This window comes from Phalacrocorax carbo, chromosome 2 (genome assembly GCF_963921805.1).
Source record: "Phalacrocorax carbo chromosome 2, bPhaCar2.1, whole genome shotgun sequence".
NCBI lineage: Eukaryota > Metazoa > Chordata > Aves > Suliformes > Phalacrocoracidae > Phalacrocorax > Phalacrocorax carbo.
The window spans coordinates 40,573,290-40,596,142 of record NC_087514.1 but is presented as its reverse complement, the minus strand read 5'-3'; the positions used below and the strand labels follow the sequence as shown (position 1 = coordinate 40,596,142).

Sequence of the window (22,853 nt, the reverse complement as noted above, 5' to 3'; positions counted from 1 at the left end):
GGAAGACCCCTGATAGAACAAGATATTTATGTAAGTATTTGTGGATTGGACTCGTGGAGCGTTGTGTTCACGACTGTAATGGTAACACGGCTGCAACAATCAGGCATATTTGAAAGTACCCAAAAGACTGTGTGAAAATAAAACTGTGACAAAACAGTCAACATGACACATTACTTTGAAGTGTGTTTAAAAAAGTTTAAGTGGTCATATTATAATCTGAAGTCATGAAAATTTACAAACCTGGAGCTTCTGGATCACTTACTGTCTTTTCCACATCCATATCATATTCATATGAAACTGTAAATCAAATATAAGAAAATAAATATTTTTAATACTCGATTATTTTAACTTGCATCCATAATGTGTCTGTCAATAGCTAAGTGTAGCTCTTTATTTGAAAACTGACAAATTAAAACCTTACAGACACTTGCAACTTGACAAATGGCAATCTAATGGCAGGTATTGGGCCACCCTCTCTTCTAATCTTGTTATACTTGCTGTATGAAAACTAGATCCACAAGAGCCATTAGTCTCCATGAATATTTTTAATAGTTCTTCTAATATGAATAAAAAACGTAGTCTTCTCCTATCCTCAAAGTTCTAAAGTAGCTTCTTTACTAATGTGCAGGAGGACCCCTGGTGATGATGGACAGAGGACAAGGTAAGAGTCACAAACCAGACCTTCAGCAGTAGGTACAGTCGCTTCTGGGTTAGAGCATTTTACCTTTTTTCACTGCATAGCTAAATATGTGGGTTATTTTCCCCTGTGACTACAATTCTTTGTAATATTATTAAAATACTCAGTAGGATACATCTGACAACACACGGCACTGAAGTAACTATCCTTTTACTTTGGAAGCATCTCAGCTTGGAATCTAAATTGGTAACTGGAAAACAGTAATCTCCCACAAACATAGGAATAAGCAGTTTTAGCTGTATCAAACAAAACTACTTTCCTGTCATATTTGGCATCAAGACTGTAAAGTCCAGAACTAACACTGAGCCAAAGATAAGAAGCCTAATCCAAATAGAAATCAATGTCTAATGTAAATGGGAAAGGCTTCCTGTACTACAAAGCAGCATTATTAGCATCCAGAAGAAAATACTTGTCAGAAAGCAGGGAAACTGGAATGTCCACCTAATGCTTCTTCGTAATGGGAAAGATGAGCTAATGTCATTGTATGTGATATCAAGCATGATATGAAGATGACTATAAGCTAATTGGATTAGTCCAGGCAAAATTTCTAAAAGCTTTAAAGATGAATTAGGGTGTGCAGAAAGACAGTGCAGGCGCTGACTCACTCTCTGATAGCGTACTCAGCCATAAAGAAACAAACAGTCCTGAAGGAAAGGTGACAAAACTGGATGCTTCTGAAAGGTGACAGATTTCCATGTGAGAACACAAGTTTCTCACTAATGCCAAAAATAACAGGCTAGGAGAGCCTTCGCATTGTAGACTGTAAGAAGACAATACATAAGCACTAAATGTCACTCTCACTGTCTTGGACCGTACAACCACAGATCTCTTGCCTTTCCAGATCCCAATCACACACAACAACCAGAAACACATAAAAAAGTAAAAATGAAGTTTTTGCACCAATGAAAGCAAAGTTTCCATACCTATCATCTGTTCCTTTTAAAAACCATTTGCAAGAGCAAATACGATAGTCATCTCAGTCAGAGTGAAAATATCCAAGACAATCAAGAACAGTTGTTTGGAGAAAAAAAAACATTTTCAAAATTATATATTACTAAACCAGTCTAACATTTTCTATTCTGCTTTCTCATATAATTTGCTACATTTAGGCAGAAAAATCAGTATTACTGAGTTTGGAAAAACAAAATTATACCTGGAGCTTCATATGGTTCAGGCTCCATTGCTTCAAGATCATCTGCCAAAAGATCAGCATCTGAGAAACAAATATGTATTTACAAATCTTAAAATTTTTAAATCAGTACTTGATACCACAAACCCTATAACAGAATATTATGTAAGAATAAAGTCAAATTTCTAAGTAGAAATTCCAAGCAAATTTCTTCTAATGCCACTAAGATAGGTATATGGATTGAAAGAATAAAATTTATAATTTCTTTTTTATATGTAATACTGAGAATGTGTATACACAAACAATCTCTCTATGTATTCGCTCTGAAAAAGATGACTCTTCACAGACATTACTGTGCAAATGTAAAGAAAGTAGAACATATTCACTTTGCCTTCTTAATAGTAATTTTAAAGATTTAAAGTAACTGGAATTTTAATTTCTCCTCTATTCCCATACTTTAACTTGCACTGTAAATGAACAAAACAGAAACAAGGAAGTATAACAGGCCCAGCCTAAAAATAATTACTTCAGTTGTGAAGAAAGAATCTCAGTGTACTTCCAGCAGTCAAAGCTTCTGGATGACATCCATTACATGAGTTTTTCAAAAAGAGGTATTAAGATATATGTAAAATTGTCAGTATTGCAGATAAAAAAGCATTCAGAAATACTTTTCCCTAAGTTGGATTTAGATCATATGATTCTGCTTTAATATTTAGATCACAAACAATTTTTATCATCCTGTCAATGCCCCAAGGCAGCAGGATATGAGCATCTTCTTCATATGATGTTATTGTCTCAGCAGGACTTGCAATATACTTAATGTATAACATTCTCTTAGAGAGCCACATTAGAAAGAAAGTAGAGTGAGAATAAGTCTGTCTACAAAAGGCCGTGCTAATAAACCCTTAAAATTTAGTTTAATAAACTACAAAGTCCAGAAGCAGACTCCATATTATAGAAGTCCCTCTACTGGGGAGAGATATGCACAGCTGGAGCACAGATTAATTTGTTTGGTTGAAAGTCAATACAGCAGTAAGTAAACAATAATATATAGTTACCTGGACTCCAAAACATATGCCATTAAAATATTTCATTGCAGTTTAAAAAAATACTTATTCTGCAAATAATACTTGCTGTGGTTCACATTTGCTAAGTCTCTACTGCAAGTAGAAATAACGAGTCAAGTTTTCAGTGAGATGTATTTCTATTTCTCTGCTCTTATTGTTGCAAAGATTTGATTTTAAATACACTTAGTCATTCAGATACCTTTCTGATCTGAGTCTGGTGCCTCATATGCTTCTGGAATTTCATTCTCTAATTCTCTCAGCAAGTCATCTGTTACAGGAGCTTCAGAAGCTTCTCCAGGTGTTTCTTCCTTCACTTGCCACTCATCATTTACGCTTTCATCAACATCTTCATGTCTCTCTCCTGATCAATAACACAGATTGTTAGAGAATAGATGCCCTCTGGTAAATTCTATTAGCAGCACATATTCAGTCTTCAGCACACCCCTCCTATTTTCGAACTAGTCCCAAAAACAGATGGGGAGGGGGGTCGATGACTTGTCTGCACCTTCCAGCAGTATAAACCCAAAGTAGCTGCACTGACTTGCCAGCGCCTTCTTTGCTCCTGGAGAAAACCACAGTAAAAGCCATCTTTGTTTACCCATTCTTGCACTCTACACAGTATTTTGAGAAAGTTTTTGTCAACTGACTGATTTGAGCTACTGCTGCCAAACACCTCTGGCTAAGAGGCCACAGTTTTAGGATTTGTTGACTGAACTTTCTGAATTTTCTTGAAAACAACAAATGAGCTGATTAGAATGTTTTGTGCAGGGTAAAGTGCATAACAAAACCAGACACTGAGATTTGTCTAGCCTACAGCAGTATTTATATGTTTTTCAGTGATTTCTAAGTGTTAATGCATTACCAGGCTGGGAATGGAGAGCTTCACGAAGAACAGACTGAATTTCCTCTTCCGATTCTATGCCAGCATTCTGGTGCTCTAAAAAGATTATAAATTGCAGTGAAGGTAAGTGCAAAAGGCAAAGTCTAAACGTTAGCTCAAGGCTTGCAGCTTTTAGTAGCCTCCATAAAGTTCTTATTCCATTCCATAAAGTTCCGTAGAGATTGACTTGGTCAACCTCTGCAACTCACACAGTTACAAAAACAATTTGGCTTTGCTTACTCTCCAATATGCAAAGTATTGCATCAACCACATCAGATTCATTCTGAAGATGAATTGGAAGAATTTATCTACACTGCATTTTCTGCACAGATCTTTTTCTCAGTGGCAGTAACATTAATAACATCAGATAACTATTCAAACCAAGAATTCTCTGCCAAGTAATTATCTTGCCAACACTTTCATCCATTACTTTCCTACAATTTAGGCAGCAGCACTAGCATGCCATATTTGACAATAACATGTCACTCTCAGACGTGGGGTTTTGTTGGCTTTATAAACAGCGAGAATAGGTATAGATGCTAACGTTGTAATATTAAGGTCTTCTCCTGGCCATTCACAGCAGGATAAATCAAAAACTGATTTTGGGGACAAGTGATTGCCATCTAGCGCGCCAGCCCAGGACATAACAGGGATTTGTATGAAGTATTGCCTTCATATAAGTGTCTTGAAACTAATATTGAGAAACTCAACAGCACAAAAACAAATCACAGCTGCTTTTTTCAAATAAAAATCCAAAATGGTACCAGTTATGGGGGGAAAAAAAGGAAATGCTATCTTAACATGATATATTTTATAAATTCTAAGTAAAATAATGCAAGTCTCAAAATAAGTTCTGTATTCCATTTTATTCACCATATGCTCCACGTTTGTGGGTTATTGTGTTAGGTTCACATAAACATGAAGTAGGATAAGCCTCTTCAAGGAACAGGAGAAAATATCTACTCTCTGAATAACACTAAAATGCAAATCACATATCTGAAATCTGATGTGTAAAAATATTTTTTCCTTTAATTCCCCTTGAACCTAATAAATTTTACTAACACTTATGGGGCTTTTAAAATGTTTAAATTGTATTTCTCAACACTAGAAGCCGTATTTATTTTATTTATGATATACTATGGTTTTAGTGGAAAAGTGACTGATTAATCTTATGAAGTGGTGGAGAATCTGCTGTTATTCTGACTGGGTATACTGTTGCATACATATCAAAACCACAAGAGTACACCAGCAGAAAGTTATTCTGATGTGACAAGGTTCCAATGGTAAACATGAAAGTTGACAAGAGTGCCTTCTATATGTTTAAATTATAAGCTTTTTATGGTCAGTGATTTATATTAAGTTATCAAGAGTGATTCCCGCTAAATAAACCTGTAGTGGATAAGCAACACATAAAATCAATGAAATGTTTATTTTTCTACCCAAAGAAATAACACAATGAGTTTGCACGCTGAGGAAACAGAATTATAATTCAAATGAAGCATCATGTTTTTTGTTTCACCTACGGTTTACAAAAGGCCTTACCTGATTCAACATATGACTTCTCAGCAGGCTGGGTGGTCTCCTCAGATTCTGGTGACGTTGGCTGTGCTGGGACAGATCTTTCTTTAAGGCCTGCATTTTTCAGTTATAAAGTTAACTTTATGCTCTTTTTCATCTGATTCAATTATAAATTAAGAAAGTTGTTTCAGTTAAATTAACTGGTGTTAAATTCTCCAAAATGTATTCAAACAATCACAGTTACAGGTCTGTCCTGATATACAGTGATATACACAAAGACTAAAGTGTGTTCAGATAGTAAACGTATATGTTTTAGAGACAAACACAGAAATGAAGGGAAAAAAAGAGACAGAATTTTAAGCACTTGCCTTTATTTCAAAGTAATGACTATGCTCTTCTCAACATCTATTCAGTATCCAGAAGAAAAATAGGCAGCAGATTTTTCTCACTTTTTTCTCTTTGGGCAAAAAGTGCTTCATGTGATCAATTTTATATGTTTTATGAAGAACTAATTTAAACTTTACAAAATGCTGCTCAGAATAAGAAGAGGTATTTTAAATTCAGATGTTAAATCTTAGAAGATCTGATTAAGAGAACTGTAGTTTCTTCAAAATAAGATCATCTCAATTGCCAGTTTCTTCTGACAACTAAATTACTACAGAAAAAATATGACTGATATTTCACCACTAAGATGCTTACTATTTATACCAGAGTCTTTCTAGATCAAAACACAATGAAAAGAAAGCAGCCAATAACAGCAACAATCAACACCATGGTAAGAGATAAAGATAATTCATAGTCTTGAAAGATTACGCCACATCCTAAGACACCACATCCTGAAGAAAGAATGTCTTGGTATTACCCTAATCTTCCTCTCAACTACCCTTTATGAAGGATTCAAACAAGACTTAAACAGGAGAGGTTCAGACCCACGCACAGAGCCCACCATGAGGACAGTCAAACCAGAAACGGAAAAAGGCTGCAGAGAGAGGTTTGAACATTCCCATCCTTGGAGGTTTTGAAGACCACACTGGATAACAGCCAGCACAACCTAGTCATACCTCTGAGATGACCCCATTTTGAGCAGCATTTTAGAACAAGGATGTCCTGAAGTCCGTTCCAAATGGAATTCTCCTATAACCCTACATAATTTTTCCTAGGTTCATATTTAACTTCCAAGGTCAATTAAGATAAAACTACTTTCTTAAATAAACACATGCACGCTGCCCAAAACAGACTAGTTTCTCAAGAGCTCTATGCACAGAAATCAATAGAAAAATAACATGTAAGAAAGCAGGGGCTCCACTACAATGAACACTCCTGTACTGCTAACTATCTTATATTGTTCCACTTAAAGTTACTTTTACCTGTATTATATTTCAAGTCAGTGAAGTTTTTAAAAAAGTAATTACCAGGTTCTACTGGAGTCAAACATATCTCAATACAAATAGGACCAGTACACCTCAAAACAACTTTCTGTAAACTAGAGAGATTTTATTATTTTATGCATCATGAGAAAAACATTTATTCTATTACCCTATATAAGTAATGGGAACAGGAATAACAGAATTAACCCTACTTATGCCTTTTTAAAATATTTAAATTACATTAAGATAAGTAGTTAGGCTGTATCTAAAAGTACTGTAACTAAGAGTCCACTACTAGAGAGTCAAGATCAGAAGCTAGAAGAAAAAAAGTCAAATTTACACTCCATTTTTTGCCAATTTTCTCCTGTGCCATTAAAAAAAACCCTGAAATAGTAAAAAAAAAAATATTATTCAGACTTATATTCATATTTTCCTGCAGTAATATTAAAGGCTACAAGAGTAAGAAGTTACTTCCTTCTGCAATCATCTTTAACTACATATGGAGACAAAACCAGTTACGTAGAATAGCCACCGCCTCACACTTAAGAATCTGGAAGCGTAGCAACAGCCATCCTGCTTTCCCAAATACAGTTCACTTCCCTTACATATACACCTCTTTAAATAAGCCCTCGTAACCTCTGCTAACTCACACCTCCAATTCCAGACAGCCGCTAGCTCTGCTTCATGAACAATAAATGGATTCAAAGTATTTCAGAAGTTATTCAGTATTTCACAGCAACAAGTAGTTACGGTGTATAAAAGGAAAGAATGGACTAGCGAGATTATTTCTGTTTTGCTTGCACATTTCTCAACTTTGCTTTCAAATTATTTAGACACATCTATTGTGTTTACAACTGATTCCTGTTCAATCCTGTTGAGTACATAATATGTTAAGTAATTTACTTTTTGCAAGGTACTATTTTCTCTCATCTTTTTATCACAGTACAGTTGGATTCAGTTTTTACGTGTGTGGTGCATTTTTTGAGATTAGGCTGTAACTTGCCTTGTTAAGTTGACTTACAATAATATTTCATAGAGATATACAACAGCAAAATAGATCTGAGGCAAAAATCTCATTTTATTGTGTGGCTATCTGTATAGCTTGGAGTGCTGCTCAAGTAAAACATTCTTGGGAAAAAAAATTTAAAACCCCAACATTTTTAGAGCCAGGTAAACTTTGGGTCATAGATGCAACAATATATTAATCAGAAAGGCAACTCATTCCAAATTTCCCTCCCAGACAGTTACAACTTCTGTCACATTAGGGGAGAAAATAAAAAGTGATGTGCACTATACCACTGTGCCACCATTCTTGAGAAGTGTGATTTGAGTGCTACTCTATCAAATATGTATCTTAACACCCATCAGAGCAAAAATGAATGAACACATCTATCACCACAACCTAAAAGAGAATCCTCGTTACGCAAGCGCATTTAATTAGATATTCATTCTGTCAAGTTTTTTGCTGAGCACTATAATGCTCATAATGCACACATCTTTTCCCTCCTTCTTCACGCATATATAAATATTTAGAAAATAGCTCATTATATAATCTCTGTTAATTATTACAGCTAGTCTCTTCAGCTACTGCACTATTTTCTGTGGCTTTCATTTGAATAATTTTTCATAAGTCTCCTCTAATAAAGAAAAATCTGAATATATCTTACCCTACTACTGCATCTTACACCTCTAGGGATCAAATTATCTAACAGAAACATGTACGTGCTGTATCCAAACTCTGAGATAAGTGTATCACCAATTGTTGTACACAAAATTTAAGCAAAAGCACAAACAGAATCAACCTTCAGGTCTTCAATCCTACAGCACCCCCTACATGCATATACTCATGCTCAAATTAAGTCCTTAGTTGTTTTCTTTAAAACAATACTGCAGTATTACAATAATAAATGTTCAACTTTCGTTGCAAATTTTGTTCTGAACCCCGTGTAATTTTATTGTGCAATTAATATTTCTACATGATATTTGTGCAGTAAAATTAGAAAAAATTCCTTTTCCATATAAACTTGAAAGGAAGTATAGGTTCAATAACAGGCTGAAATATGTCTGAAGAAATAACTGTTTATTCTAATGAGGATGCTGAATAAATCATTCCTCAGTGCTAAAAATACAGAAGCTATGAGAGCAAACTAACAGAGAAGCTTGCTTACAGAAGTATCATGTACTTCAGAAGTGTTGTTTGAAGAAAATAATAGTTGCGAAAATATATAAGCTGTTCTTTACTCAGGTTCAACCAGAATAGAGTAGTAGTAGCATATTGCTTCTTAAGATGTGATTGGAATCCAACAACACCCATTAATGGTGAAATAGATGGCCTAATTTTCAGAAGCATTCATTACCAGAAACTTGGAAAACTCAGAAAAAAAAATAAATCAGGACACAGTAAACTGAAAAGTGACAGTGAATCAAGTTTTCAAACCTAAAAATAGCTAAAAAAGAAAGATAAAGGAAGATAGAAACAAAGAAAGAAAGAACAAAGAGAAGAAAAGGAGAACATACTGTCACAGGATCAATAAACAAGTGTTGCAATGCTTTGGTTGAGTATACACTGAAGTCTCATAAACAACACAACGCTGAAGTTGTTTTGAGTGTTTGGTAGAAAACAGTTTTCCCAGTCTATTTAGGGAAAAAGTTTAGCAGGGAATAATTTACCTTTATTTGCTAAGTTCCTATGACAATATGTTCTAGTAACACCGCTCTCAGTTGTTTTTGTGAAACAAAATTTTTTGTGAATTTCCAATATATGTGTCCAGATAATCCTCTTAATATTGCTTTTAAGCTTGAATTTGTTATACAACATTACAGTTTCATCCCCACATCAAGAAAACAGCATTTTACTACAAAGAAACAAAGAAAGGGGAAAAAACAAACCAACCAACCAACCAGATTTAGAGTATGCTTGAAGTAATTGGCTTCAATTTGATATTTCTGTTTTCAATATACATTGTTACGCAGGCATATTAACATATGTACATATTTGCATTTCACAGCAGACATTTTTGCTTTGTGTTTACAATTCCAGTACACCCTCAACAGTTTCCAAAAAATGATTATATATAGCCTTTGTTCACACTTATCCAGAAAACATTATCTTCTTATTGCCATATTTACCACATTCATATAAATATGCTGCATTTCTCATTCCTGAGGTCTGTTCCCCATTAGCACAGCCAGAACTCTGTTTATTTCTTTTCTTTCTTGTCTTCCTTGGATGGGTTTTTAACTACCTTTTTTGTTTCTTTGTCTTTTCCCACCTGAATAGTACCATCCTTTTCAGTGGCTGATTTTTTTGTAGCCTCCTTGGATTTCACATTTTTGTCTACGCTTTTTTCCTTCTCCTTTCCTCTGTCTCTTTTAGCCTTCTCAGAATCTTTCTTTAATTTATTCATATCAACAGCTTTGTTGTCCTTTCGATCAGTAGCATCTTTTCCTTTCCTGGCTTTCTTTTTTCCTTCCCCATCTTTGATTTCCTCCTTCTTGGACTCCTGCTTCTCCTTTAATTTCTTGAGTGGTTCTTTAATAGCTTCTTTTACTTTTTAGTTTTTCATTTAAAAAAGAGGAAATGTTCAATAAGAGAACCATTCTTAGATCAGAAAACATCTTATGAGCAAATATCTAAAAGCTTTCATCAAATTCTTAATGTTAGCTGCCAATTTAAACTTGTATAAATAACTATGTAAGCTTTAAGCCATTTAAACAAATTAGTTCTGACTTTTAGCAATATCTCACACCATGCAGCCAGCCAATAACCTTAGCTTACTGCAACTGCATCCAAATAAAGCATTAATCTAGTGAAAACCATGCCTCTATTGTCTGTTAGCTAACTTTTGCCGAACGCTTAAGAGAGTTTTGTCTGTGAGCATGAAAAATCACACTAAATTTTCTATTTTTGGCAACAGTGTGACCATTGCAGGATGTAAAAATGTCAAGAGCATTTTTTTTCCACAAATTTCTCAACTTCCTAGAACTACAATTGAAAGGGCTATAACACCACAAATGTACAACACATTTTACTGACATTGTTACCTCATATTAGGACAAGGCTTAAAAATATATCATAAGTATATATTTCACAAAAATAAGTACACCATAATTAAGAAGAAACAGCGATGTCCTAGTGAAGTAAATCAACTCCAAAAAAGTTAACTTGGTTTGACCCTATTCAGTAAAATCAAAGTAGCGACTGCAAATTAATTCTTATACCTTTGCTTTTCCATATGTAGCGTTATTAGTAATACTTTTTTGTTTTACTTTTGGAGTTTTATCTCTTGTGCCTATTTTCTCTATTTCAATTCACATTTGGCTGTGACACGGTATCTAGATAAAATATCAGAAGAACACTCAGAACAGCCTCCTTGAAATTTAAATGTTCAATATTTACTTCCACTTTGCCCCCAGTTTTGCAAAACATTGTCAGTACCAGCAGCATTCTCCAGAATAAGGGATTTTTAACTCAATAAAAACTAGAATTTTTCCCATTAAATATGCAATATTTGTATTTAAAATTAATAATTCCACATAATTAAAAAAGCTATAAATATTTTATATACAAAAAATGCAACAGCTCTATTTTTATGAGACTTCTGATAAAATGCAGTCTGTTGAGGTAAAAAGCAGAAAAGTGACAACATTTCTCCTGTAACATCTGCCTTTAACCACTATGTAACATTTCTGGGAGTGAAAAATGCAACCACGCAGCTCAGTATAAAAGGAGTAACATCACAGTACCTGCCAACTGTTTTTGTTATTTGTTTGTTTTGTGGTTTGGTGTGGGGTTTTTTTGGGTGGGGGGATGGGATTTTTTTGTTTGGTTGGGTTTTTTTGCATAAAGCATTTGAAACATATCATACCGTTTCTTCATTCTCATATCAAACATTGAAAAATAATCCAAAACTCAGGAATGAATTGGTAAATGACATTTATTACATTCTTGGAAACACATAATTTGCAACCAGGTCATACCAAACACAATGTGGAACAAATGCTAAAAATTTCAATGTGCATGCAAGATGCGAAGAAAAGTCACATTCATATGAGCATAAGAGCTCCCCTCAGCAAATGCACTTTTTTCCTAATGAGACTCTGTATTATAAACAGCATGCTTTTTTCACATACTGCTAGAAAAAAGTCATTGAAGTCTAAGTGTCTTTAACGCAACAAAGAGACTGTGTTCTTTACATAGCACCATGCTGTGTGGAGATAGCTCAACACACTTACAGAATTAAGCACCTGAAGTACACCTGGTAGTTTGGTGTTTTGCTGAGGCTAATTAGCTATTTTAGTCACTCTGGTGCACTGAGCACATTTAGACCATTATGTCCTGTTCATACAGCAATGTAATTATAAATAAATATGTGGCATAAGTTGGTTGCAAGCTATCTACTTTAAGCTTTTGGAAAATTTCTAAGTATAATCACTGCAATCCTGCAATTAATATTAAAGGAGAAATTATTGACCTTTACCTAAATTTCTCCTCCCATGAAAAAGAAATAGATGAAACTATTTAAGTACAGACTTAGGCAGAAATTAAAGTGCTCAAGACCAATTACAATTTAGTAACAGCATCATGAATTCATGAAAGATAACAAAAGGATTTTTTCACCAAAATCTGCAAATACATCAGAACTTGTTTTTAAACATGCAAAATATGAAGTTAACATAAACTACTTAAAATCCAAACAAGACAACCGTTTTAAAAAAATTTGCACAAACAAAATATAACCTCTAGTTAGGAAAGCACTCGCATTGCCATTAAAATACAATCGGTAGTAAAAAAACTTATTGAAAAATGGGGAGGATAATAGTTTGCTGCACCATTAGGCAACACTTAGCCAACACAGCTAGTGTTAGTAAACATTATTATAACCTGCAGACTGTATTTGCAATGCACATGCACTTCAGACATCATTATCTGCATAAAGTTCCACAAAAAAAAAGAAGGTTAAAAATACCTTTGACTTTAGTTTTTTTCTTGGCTACCCCTCCTGGCTCCTCACCTGATTTGTTACAAAATGGAAATAGGTTATGAACATATCTGTGATGTTCAACAAACATGACAGAAAATTTTCCAATCTGCCGTGCCAGGTAAAAAGTTAACTTTACGCAGCACCCTGCAATGCTATGGAGAGATACCAAATGTTAACTCATTAAGAATAAAGCATCTTCACTAGCAAGCCCACAAGTACTGAGATGGAAGACTAATAAATCCAAGAGAAGTACCACGTTACCAGATCCACACTACTTGAGATGCTTCTTAACTTCTTACAGCTAGCTCAGTTCTCTCCAGAGAGTGTGATGCCACGTAATCATGACCAATATCGCAGCTGATTTCTCTGCTAGGTATTGTGGCAGCTCTCTCTCAAACCCACTAGCTTATATTTCTATACAATTTTATAAATGTTTAATAAACATATTAATTCAAAAGATCTTCAAGCATCTATGTACTGTAGATTATATAAATTATTTTCTTACGATGAAATACAGTCTATGTTTGTTTATCCAATGGCAAATACTTGTTTTGGCAAAGGTATTGCTCATATTTCAAAAAGCAGCTGCCATTTAGTTTCAGTTAAAATACTTACTGCTTTACTTAAGGCTATTTAAGACTGTTAAGACTTCTATTAAAAAAATAAACCTTACTCTCCAAAGCGAGGTGCTACCCTCTTTTCCCATTGTAGCTAACAGAAATTGAGGTCTTTCAGCATCTTGATTGTGCTTTACACCTACCTCCACAAGCGGCATGAAGGCAGAAGTCTTCCCCAAAATACAAATAATACTTAGCCTCATCTTTCTAATACCATAAAAAGATATTAGATTATCACCATCATGCTGCTGTGGATTAAGACCTAAAGCCCATGAACACAACTTCCTTAACCACAAAAATCAGGTGCATTGCTACCCAAACACCAACTAGAAAGTTAAGAAAAGTTATGGTAAATATATATTTTTAGACTGATACATAATCTTATTAAACTCAAAGAGATATTGCCATGTCTCAATATTAGGCTTCTCATTCAGACATATAAAGAGTCTACACATTGGACACCTGAACCTTCAGCTTAGGTTTCCAGAAAACAATTAATAACTACCCAAACTGTGTCAATATACCTTAACATTTATTCTTAAAAAAAAAAAAAACAAACCCCATATTCTACATTAAAAAAAAATTCATAAATTTAATGAATGTAGCCATTAAAGTAATTGTAATCAACTTGCATCTAATATCTGTCTTACATGTTTTCAAAGTATCAAGCATTGACATCATGCACAAAATTTCTTAAAAATAGGTTACCCAGGTAAAAATACAATTTTTAGATCAATTTCCTTACAAACTCATACCTGGGATAAGAAAGCCTTTATAAGCTCTTCCCTCACAGGTTACCATCATTGTTGAATTCCAGAGTTCTAACTTGACTAAATTCATTATTCAAACTTATGATTTCTGAGCAGTGTGTGGAACAATAAGTAAACAATTTTCTCATACAAAAGGAAGAATAGACTCCAACTTTGTTACACTACAGCATAAATGAAAATACAAATAATAAGAGGTACTATGCAAAGTTGCACAAAGCCATATTTAAATTTCTAGTCCTCCCCTCTTTTCATAGTAAAATTAAACATTACTGGATATTTTAAGATACACTCTTAAAAGCATGTCTTGACAGGGAAAAAGAGAAAATTTTACAGATACTTGGATACACACAAATTATCATACAGATATATTAGATTATATTTAAATAAAAGTATATGCATTACAATGAAATATTACAAAATACCTTGTTCACTGGTTCTTGATATTTCACTTCAATATTCGGACAAGCAGTACTTTGTTTCAATCTGCTTTTATATAATGGTGTTAGGATTCCCAGCAAATTATCAATGCACGGTATATCATGTATAGTTTAACATATTATGAATAGACCCATTTACAGGAAAAGGATGTAGAATAATATTTCGAAATCTTAATATTATGTAATAATCACAAGACACAAACTCTGCTGTGTCTTGATTTCGACCTCGACCCTACAATGCCTGCAGCACAGGGAAATCGCATTTGTGAACCCCAAACAGGCTGAAGCAAGACATGGGTGCAAACCACTTTGCTTTTCCAAGACTGCAATATCCTGGGACCTGTGATAAAATCACATCCAAGTAACCTTGGTGGCAAAGACGTATGCTCCTATAGCCTTGGGGCACACAAACCAATGCCCAGAATTTTATTAATCACATAACTGAACTTGTGGACCTGTATTCTAAGATCCAATTCAAGTGTCTTCACACTCTTTTTTTTAGCTAGTTTTTAAGGTCTTCCTTTTTTTCCCCCCCACTCAGTCCTACATTATAAATGTCCAGTGCCAGCAATACAAAAATAAACATAGAATTTATAACCATATCCGTGGTTATAATGGAATGTCAGAAAGGACTACTATTAGAGTCAGTGAATTAAAAAGTTGACTTCCCAGTTAAGACAGCTGGATAGGTTTCCAACATTTTCCAAATAGCTGCTTTAAATGGTCATATGAAAAATTAAGTATTCATGTCAAAGTGGTTATTTTTACATAATGCTTAATGGTAGATAACTTAGCATCTTAACTGATTCTTTGAAACTTAGAATATTACAAAGCATTCTAATTCTGCAACGAAAACAGTTTCCTCTATTTTTCCTCATAAAAATCCTCAAGAACAACCTCCACAAAAAGAATCCCCAACTGAGAAACACAGCTTTAGAATTTCAGAATCAAAAGAAAAGTATGAATACTCTTTTTATTCAGAGAGACAAGCACTGCAAAACAAAAATAATAGATAACACAAAGCACTTCAGTCTTTCTGAGCAGTTTCAGATGCTGACAGATAATATTCTCATATTTAGCAATACACCGAGCAACCTGAAGTTCATTATTGCATATGCAAAATTTAAATTATTCATTTAATGATACTGAAAACTTTAATATCCTTGCTATACAAAAGTCTTTGCCACATGAAAAAATTCCTATAAATAAATTTAACCCCACATCTACCTGCATAAACCCTTTTAACCTGCAGCATCGTGCAACAAATGTAAGCTAATTAAGGTGGCTTATCCACTGATATGTGAAAAAGGAAGAGGCTACTTCACATTTACCATAGAAAGCATACAGCCAAGGCTAGCACTAAGCAGCTGACAGACAGAACTTGCTACTCTTCTGCAATTTGTTCAAAGCCTGGATAACAGAAGTGTCAAGCTTTAAACATCAGGGCTTGTGTTCGAACTCTTGCCTTAAATCATGAGGTCCCATCAAAAACCTCCTTCACCACACAGAAAATTAGCAAAAGATGTTAAATTGCAGAACTAAAAATTGAAATACAAATCTGTAAGTCAAAACCATTATTAACTTTTTCTCTCTTTTTGTTTTCCTTCTCCAGCAGAACTGCAAGTCAGAAAAAGCCATGTTTGTTTGCATACACACCCGCACACAATTATTACAATTATTCTGCATTTCTAATATGCTACATTGGATATACAAGGTCTTCTGTTAAACCAGCTTACTGATGGAAGGCTAGGACCCACTTACCTTAGGCTGAACTCATTACCTGTATGCAGATTGCCAAGCATACCACAGCCTGTAACCCTCCCAAATGCAGGGGGGCTTTTTTAGTTTTTAATTCATACAATCAGCATACAAAAAAAAAAAAACCAACCAACCAACACTAAAATGCTCTCAATACATTCTCGGTAAATTGCTTTAATCTCTCCTGCTTATTTAATTACCTAATTTTGGAAGAAAAATTCAAATCGGTGACATGGGGCAGAACACATTTTCGGAAGTCACAGATGCATACGTTGCATCTTATACAAGGAGACACAAGAAACCAACAAGCACATCTTGCTTTTAGGAATCCATCCTAACTGACCACACAAAAGAGTGTATTTAGCCTATTTCATGCTATTGTGCCATCATGAAGATAGCTGCTTAACTGATGGCAACTGAATAGCGAAAATAGTGTGCATCTGTCCAAAATGACTGAACTGCATGCAACAGCCTTCCCCAGCTCTCAAACACTAATCAAATCATGTTTAAATATAGGTGGCTTATTCCCCCATTTGACCGTTAAATATTATGAAATGAAACAAAAATCCTTCTAACGCTTCAATGCATTCTTCTTCTACACCTCCATCCAACCGTAACCTATACGAATAACTGTCATAAAAAACAAATTTCTTCTAAGGACAGTCAATGGAGACTAACTAATAATGCAAAATTACCATAAAATGAAAACTACAGGTGGTAGGACTTACTCACTGACCTTAAAAAAATTTCAAGAGTGAAAGATTGAACATGCTCTCAAAAAAGCTCATTCTTTGATGGGAAAAAAAAAAAAAAAAAAAGAGCGCTGCTACAATAAGAATTTCAACAGATATGCAAATGGTTTTCTGTTTATTCTATTCAATTCTAGGTTATTCTATGTCCTGAGCATCGTGATTTTCTTCCCCCAACATAAAACACTGTCTTACTTTCAAATTAAATATTGTTGAAGGTGGTCACAGAAATCTGGGGTTCAAACCTTCCGTAAGTTCTCAGCCACTTCATATATATGGGTATTAAGGGTTTTTTCCCTACTATTTCTTTACACCACTATCACAACAAAGCAATCAAAAGCTTATGCTACAAATGTAAATGCAGTATTTTGAAAGTTGTAGAAGTCTGCTGAAGACTGGCAGTTAAATTATCAAACATTTAACAACACTACAAATTGGCAAAGAAAAGCATCCTGCATATTTCTAAAAATTATGGCCAAACTGGAAGACTACAACTTTAGTCACAGACATTTGCTTCTGCAGCTCTGTAAAATTTAGTATAGTCAACCTGTAAGGAATATGAAGGTAGCTAGTGAAAGCGCCATGTTCAATTTAACATAAAATCACTGAATTTTCATTCTTTACTAGCTACAAAAACCTCCAAAGTTCCTATCACTTAAACAATATATTTTCTTCATTAAAGACATGGTTTGCTAACACTTTGCTCCTATTTTAAATTCTCAAACCAAAACTGTAGGCAGAAAATAGCAGCTTTGCCTTCCAAAATAATTTTTTTAAAATAACATCAGAAGACAAAGCCGCTGCAGCTTTCTACCTATAGTTTAAAACAACTTTATAAGTGTTTTGGGCTTCTTTTAAAACATTAATATACTGACTGTATTTTATATACCTGATAGTCACCACAAATAAAACTAAAGACGTAGGTTTCAATTTCCTCAACTAAATTCAAACACTTTGTGTGGACTTTGAAGCAAGAGTTGAGATACAGTTCATATTCAGCTTAACCTTTTTGCTGTTAAAATGCTTCTTTTTAAAGATCTGCCATGCTGATATAACTGAAGACTCATCTAAATCTTACCACCCCCCTTACTAGCCAAGTCTTGCTTGCAAGCACAACAATTAGTGCAATTCACTGAAATTAAACTCTTCTATCCCAAACACTAGGAGAGCTTTGACAGCTCTGCTCACCACTGGTGAGGATTTAATCGTTAACTCAACAAGAACAACACCAGGCAAGAGTGGACATTTCTGAAAAAAAACCGTATTCTGGAAACTAAACACTCTAGGAAGTTATTTACTGTTAATATTTCCCCTAGGTCTTCCCCCCCACCCCTTTTTCTCCTCCTACAAATTCTTTATTCCCACTATAATTGTTTTTGAGCAGACTTCCACACACAATAAAATCAACAAGGAACTTCCATGATATCAAAGCAGAACTTTCTTAGCCTCATTTCATCTCCCTAGCCCAAGTTAAACTGATGTAACTGTTACCTATTTCAGTGCCTGCAGCTTTCTCATGGTTCAGGCAATCTATTTATTTCACTTGAAATTTCATCAGATTATCAATGTGTATTTTAACTTTTTGGTATAAACTTCATGATACAGAATTCTCATACTAGATGTTTTCCTCCTCGTTTTGGCTATCCAGTACCATTACTGAAGCACCTACAATAGAATTCAATGCTCCATGACAATTTTTCTAATTCATACTGAGAGATATTATTGTCCCATAATGTTGTCCCATAATAATGTCCCATAATAGTGAGAAAGCCTTATTTCTAATTCAAATCTGCTTCTAAAATTAAGAGAAAAACCAAAAGCAAAACAAAACAAACCAAGCTTGCTTATTTCCTACATCTCAGACACTTCGCAAGTTTCTTCCACTTGCTAAGAAACTTCACAGTAATATTCTACAGATCTACTAGCATTTATTTTCATATGTAAGGGGGTATTTTTATCTTCTTTGCCTTATACTTCCTATATCTCATACTAAAAACCATTAAATTTATGTGTTATTAACTTTCTTATAACTTAATCCTCAAATACTTAGAAGAAAATGTGACTAATGTTTATGTGGCTCTATTTCATTTGTAAATCTTAAGCAGCAGTATTAACACTTCACACTTTTTTTTTTTAAAATGCTTCACACTGACATTTTTTTCATTACTTTTTAAATAGTTTACTCTTTAAAAGATTAAACTTTTAAAGAGTTGGTTGATTTAACAAAAGTTAAAGTTTTGCATGGCTTTAAGATTGCCACGCCATGCCATGCCAAACCAAGTGAAAATTAAGATAGGTTAAAATTTCAGCCTGCATCCACTAGTATTAAAACATTAATATAAACTTTATATGGGAAACAGATACAAACTTAAGCATAGCAGGCACCACAATAAACAATTTCATATAAATTTAATAATAATCTGATTTATTATGCTATTCATGTATTAAAATGACAGCTCAGTTTCAGCTTTTAGTACCTGATACAAATTGCAGAACACAACTATAAACTCCCCTTTCTATACTAGTAACTTTATGATAGCAGACAGAATTCATGTACATAAAAAATACTTCTGGAACAACTGTTATAAAACAGTTTCACAGAAAAGGATTAAAATTTGCAAAACTGCATTAATTTCTTGAATTTAGCACAGAAGACATTACATTCTAATTTCCAATTAGTCTTTAATATATTCAGTATTACATTAGAAATACATAATCACAGCTTCCCACTTCCATTAAAGACCCACTTTAAAAAAAAACAAAAACTTGAACAAATTTATAACAGCCCTTGTGGTGTGATTGTTATATTAAATAAAATGACTGAAAACTTAGTTTGAAAACAGACAAATCAGTGGGAATAAACCATATAGTGGCATTAGATGTTCTGAATACAACAGATGTTAGCTAACAGAAATAAATATTTTTTGTAAAATTTGCAAGCACTTTTAAATGAAGTGCTTTTCTTTGAACAGGTAAAAAAAAAATCTATCTGAGAAATCAGTGAATCACAAAATAAATTATTTATTAAAATTATATTTCACAAGAGAATTATCATTGCCATGTCTATATTAAGGATTAACATATAAATATGTCTTTACATAATGCAGTCATGCCAGAATACTTTACAATCAAAGCTGTTACAAAACGCTTCAGTTAATGTTTGCTAGAAAGACAAATGTTATAGTGTTAACAGTAGAGGTTATTACACTTAGCTTTGTGCACAAAATGCACAAATTGAAGCACATACAGAAACCAACTACACAACCGCAGATACACATTTTATTCTATGTATTTACACAACTGCGTAGTATCTGTTGCCCTATCACAAAAATGGAAAAGTCACTGAAAGGCTTTCAACTAGCGAAACTACATTGCATGGCTGACTTTAGTTCTATCTTTATAGCGTCCATTTGGGAGTTTCCCCTCAATGCCATAAATTCCTGTTATATTAAGACTGATGGTTTCACGGACATTTTTGAAAGCCAATCAAATTAGTCTCTCAGTCACTGGTTCTGTAAATCCAAAATAACACAAGTCTTTTTTCCCTGAACCCCATCATTCTGTGACGTACCATCAACATCATCTGCAGCTTCGCTCTCTTCTTCTTCTAGTATTTCAAAAGGAGTCAATACATCATAGAGAAATGAGAGAAAGCCATAAAACCAATCAGAGCTTTCCTCTGCTAAAATATTAAGGACTTCCTCAAGGGAATCAATATTTTCATTACTGCCATCTTTGGTCAGGCCTACACAAGAATAGAGGAAAGAGAGAAAGGGGGGGAAGGGAAAAAAAAAAAAAAAAAAGACAGCAGTTAGATGGAAAGAGGAAACTGTAAAAGGAGGATCTGTGAAAAACATCTCATGTCACAGACAGCAGTCTTTACAGGAATGCTAATTAGGAAGTAGAAAGATGTTAAGAAAGTTGAATCTTTCAAAGTACAGGCTATAATTTGGACAATAAACATGCATAATATTATGCCAAAATCTTAAAAAAAAAAGGCGGCAGCTTTGCTTTCCCTTCTTCCTAGTCCTAAAACCAAATCCATTTATATTCAATTTCTTGCTGCAGCATTTACCTTAGTAATCCTCCACTACTTAAGATGAGCCAATTTGCCTTTTTTTTTTTTTAAACCATCACCTTCAGATTTGACAGCTTGCAATTGATAACTGAGAATAACATTTAAAAGCAAACAGTATTTAAACAAACTTGTCACAGACACACTGTTAAGGATAACATTTATTCTACCATGCAGAATTTTGATTTTGCTTAGAAGTGAGCACTCTAATTACTGGGTGGGGTTGTTTTGCAGTTTGTTTGCTTGCTTGGTTTTTTTAACATGATTCTCATTTTTTTCTATGATATATATTCTACATAATATACTTGATCCTCAGGAATTAATTCCAAACCAGAGGATATACTGAATACTAAATAAAAATGAGTACGGAGCCAATATAATGGGTGCATATATTGTTACACAGAAAATCTAAAGCTGACTAAAGACAGCTGAAGTAGATATGGCTAGAGCAGCGAAGAAAGAGCTTGTCACTTCTAAATTCTCTGATACCAGGAGTTGTTATCTTGGGCTACAAGACCCACTGATCTAACTGATGCTTGTAAATACAAATAAGCCATGATTAAGGGTGTTTTTTTTTCCTCCTGGATTTTTGTATTAAAATCCACTGTTTTACAGTTATTACTAAATAACATTTCTACTTTTCCATTCTGGGAAAAGTACAACAGAATGATCAAGCAATGACAAACATCAATTATTGGTAAGCATTAAAGCAGGAGATGGAGGAATTTCCCCCACTTCTAACCAGAACAAACCTTTGTTTGTGTTGGAAGGAGAAGCAGAAAAGTGGGTTAAGGGTGAAGACAGATTGTTGAGACATAAAATTAAGTGAACGTGTTGCACATGCAGACTACAAAACAATATTAGGTGCAGTTTAATGAAACATTCAAGATAGGAGTTCATAGCAGAGACATTTAACACATCTCAACATGTTTTTCTTACAGCACATAGTGAAAGTATCAATGATAATTCTGAGGAAACTTCCAAGTCCATGATGTTCCACATCCTTGTACCTGGATGTCCAGAACCTCTACTTGAGTGACCAGCCATTCTCTTTAATTTTTCACTGGATAGCCCAAAGGTTTAAAAATGACAGATTGAATCCAGGAGGCAATCAAGGTATTATAAATATCCCTCTCCAACTTCTTCCATGGCTTAGTTCTATAAAAATTAAATTTTATAGACTTAACTTTATGCACAGTAGTCAGTCATCATTCTAATTTGTTTTCAAAATTTGGACCAAGCAAGATTTAAAGACATAAACCAAAATATTTACTGATGAAAGAAATATCAAATTAAGAGCGGAAAACTGAATCTTGGGAAAAAAAAAAAATCTAAGTTATCAAGACAGAATTATAAATACTTGTATCATTCTGTTGGAATCTGGCATTAAATAAATAAATAATTAGGCAAACCCCAAATGCCACTTACAAAAGACCCCAGCCTTTAGATAGCATTTCTGTAAGCACGTGAAGAACCATATCGATGTCCCTGTTCTTGCACTAAGTCAAGAATAAGGCTCTTGGGCAATTATCTTTATAAAACATAACATGGAGTACAGCAGCACATTTTCTTTGAAAGTATTAGGACACCAAAGGGAACCATAGGAACTGGAAGAACAAGTTTTATAGTCTTTACCTTAAAAACCACCAAACAACAAACCCTCAAAATCTTTCTTTACAATTCTTTACAAAAACTATCCAAGATTAATACAAGGGCCTTTGTATCTAACAGTTTAAAAAAGAACAAAAGACACACTTCAGCCTGAGTTACAGAAAGTAACACATTATTTAAAATATTTATCTTTT

General features: G+C 34.0%; 1 protein-coding gene across 4 annotated transcripts in view; it reads right to left on the bottom strand.

Annotated features, from left to right (window-relative positions):
* The window catches only part of ASPH (aspartate beta-hydroxylase), a 116,838-nt gene that overhangs the window by 70,007 nt on the left and 23,978 nt on the right, over positions 1-22,853 (bottom strand). For all 4 annotated transcript variants that reach the window (XM_064442645.1, XM_064442646.1, XM_064442647.1 and 1 more), the window contains exons 4-8: positions 5,316-5,405; positions 3,756-3,830; positions 3,093-3,254; positions 1,851-1,910; positions 241-297 (exon numbers count right to left, since the gene is read on the bottom strand). In XM_064442645.1, the coding sequence (XP_064298715.1) occupies positions 241-297; positions 1,851-1,910; positions 3,093-3,254; positions 3,756-3,830; positions 5,316-5,405 (444 nt within the window). The remainder of the gene's footprint in view (positions 1-240; positions 298-1,850; positions 1,911-3,092; positions 3,255-3,755; positions 3,831-5,315; positions 5,406-22,853) is intronic.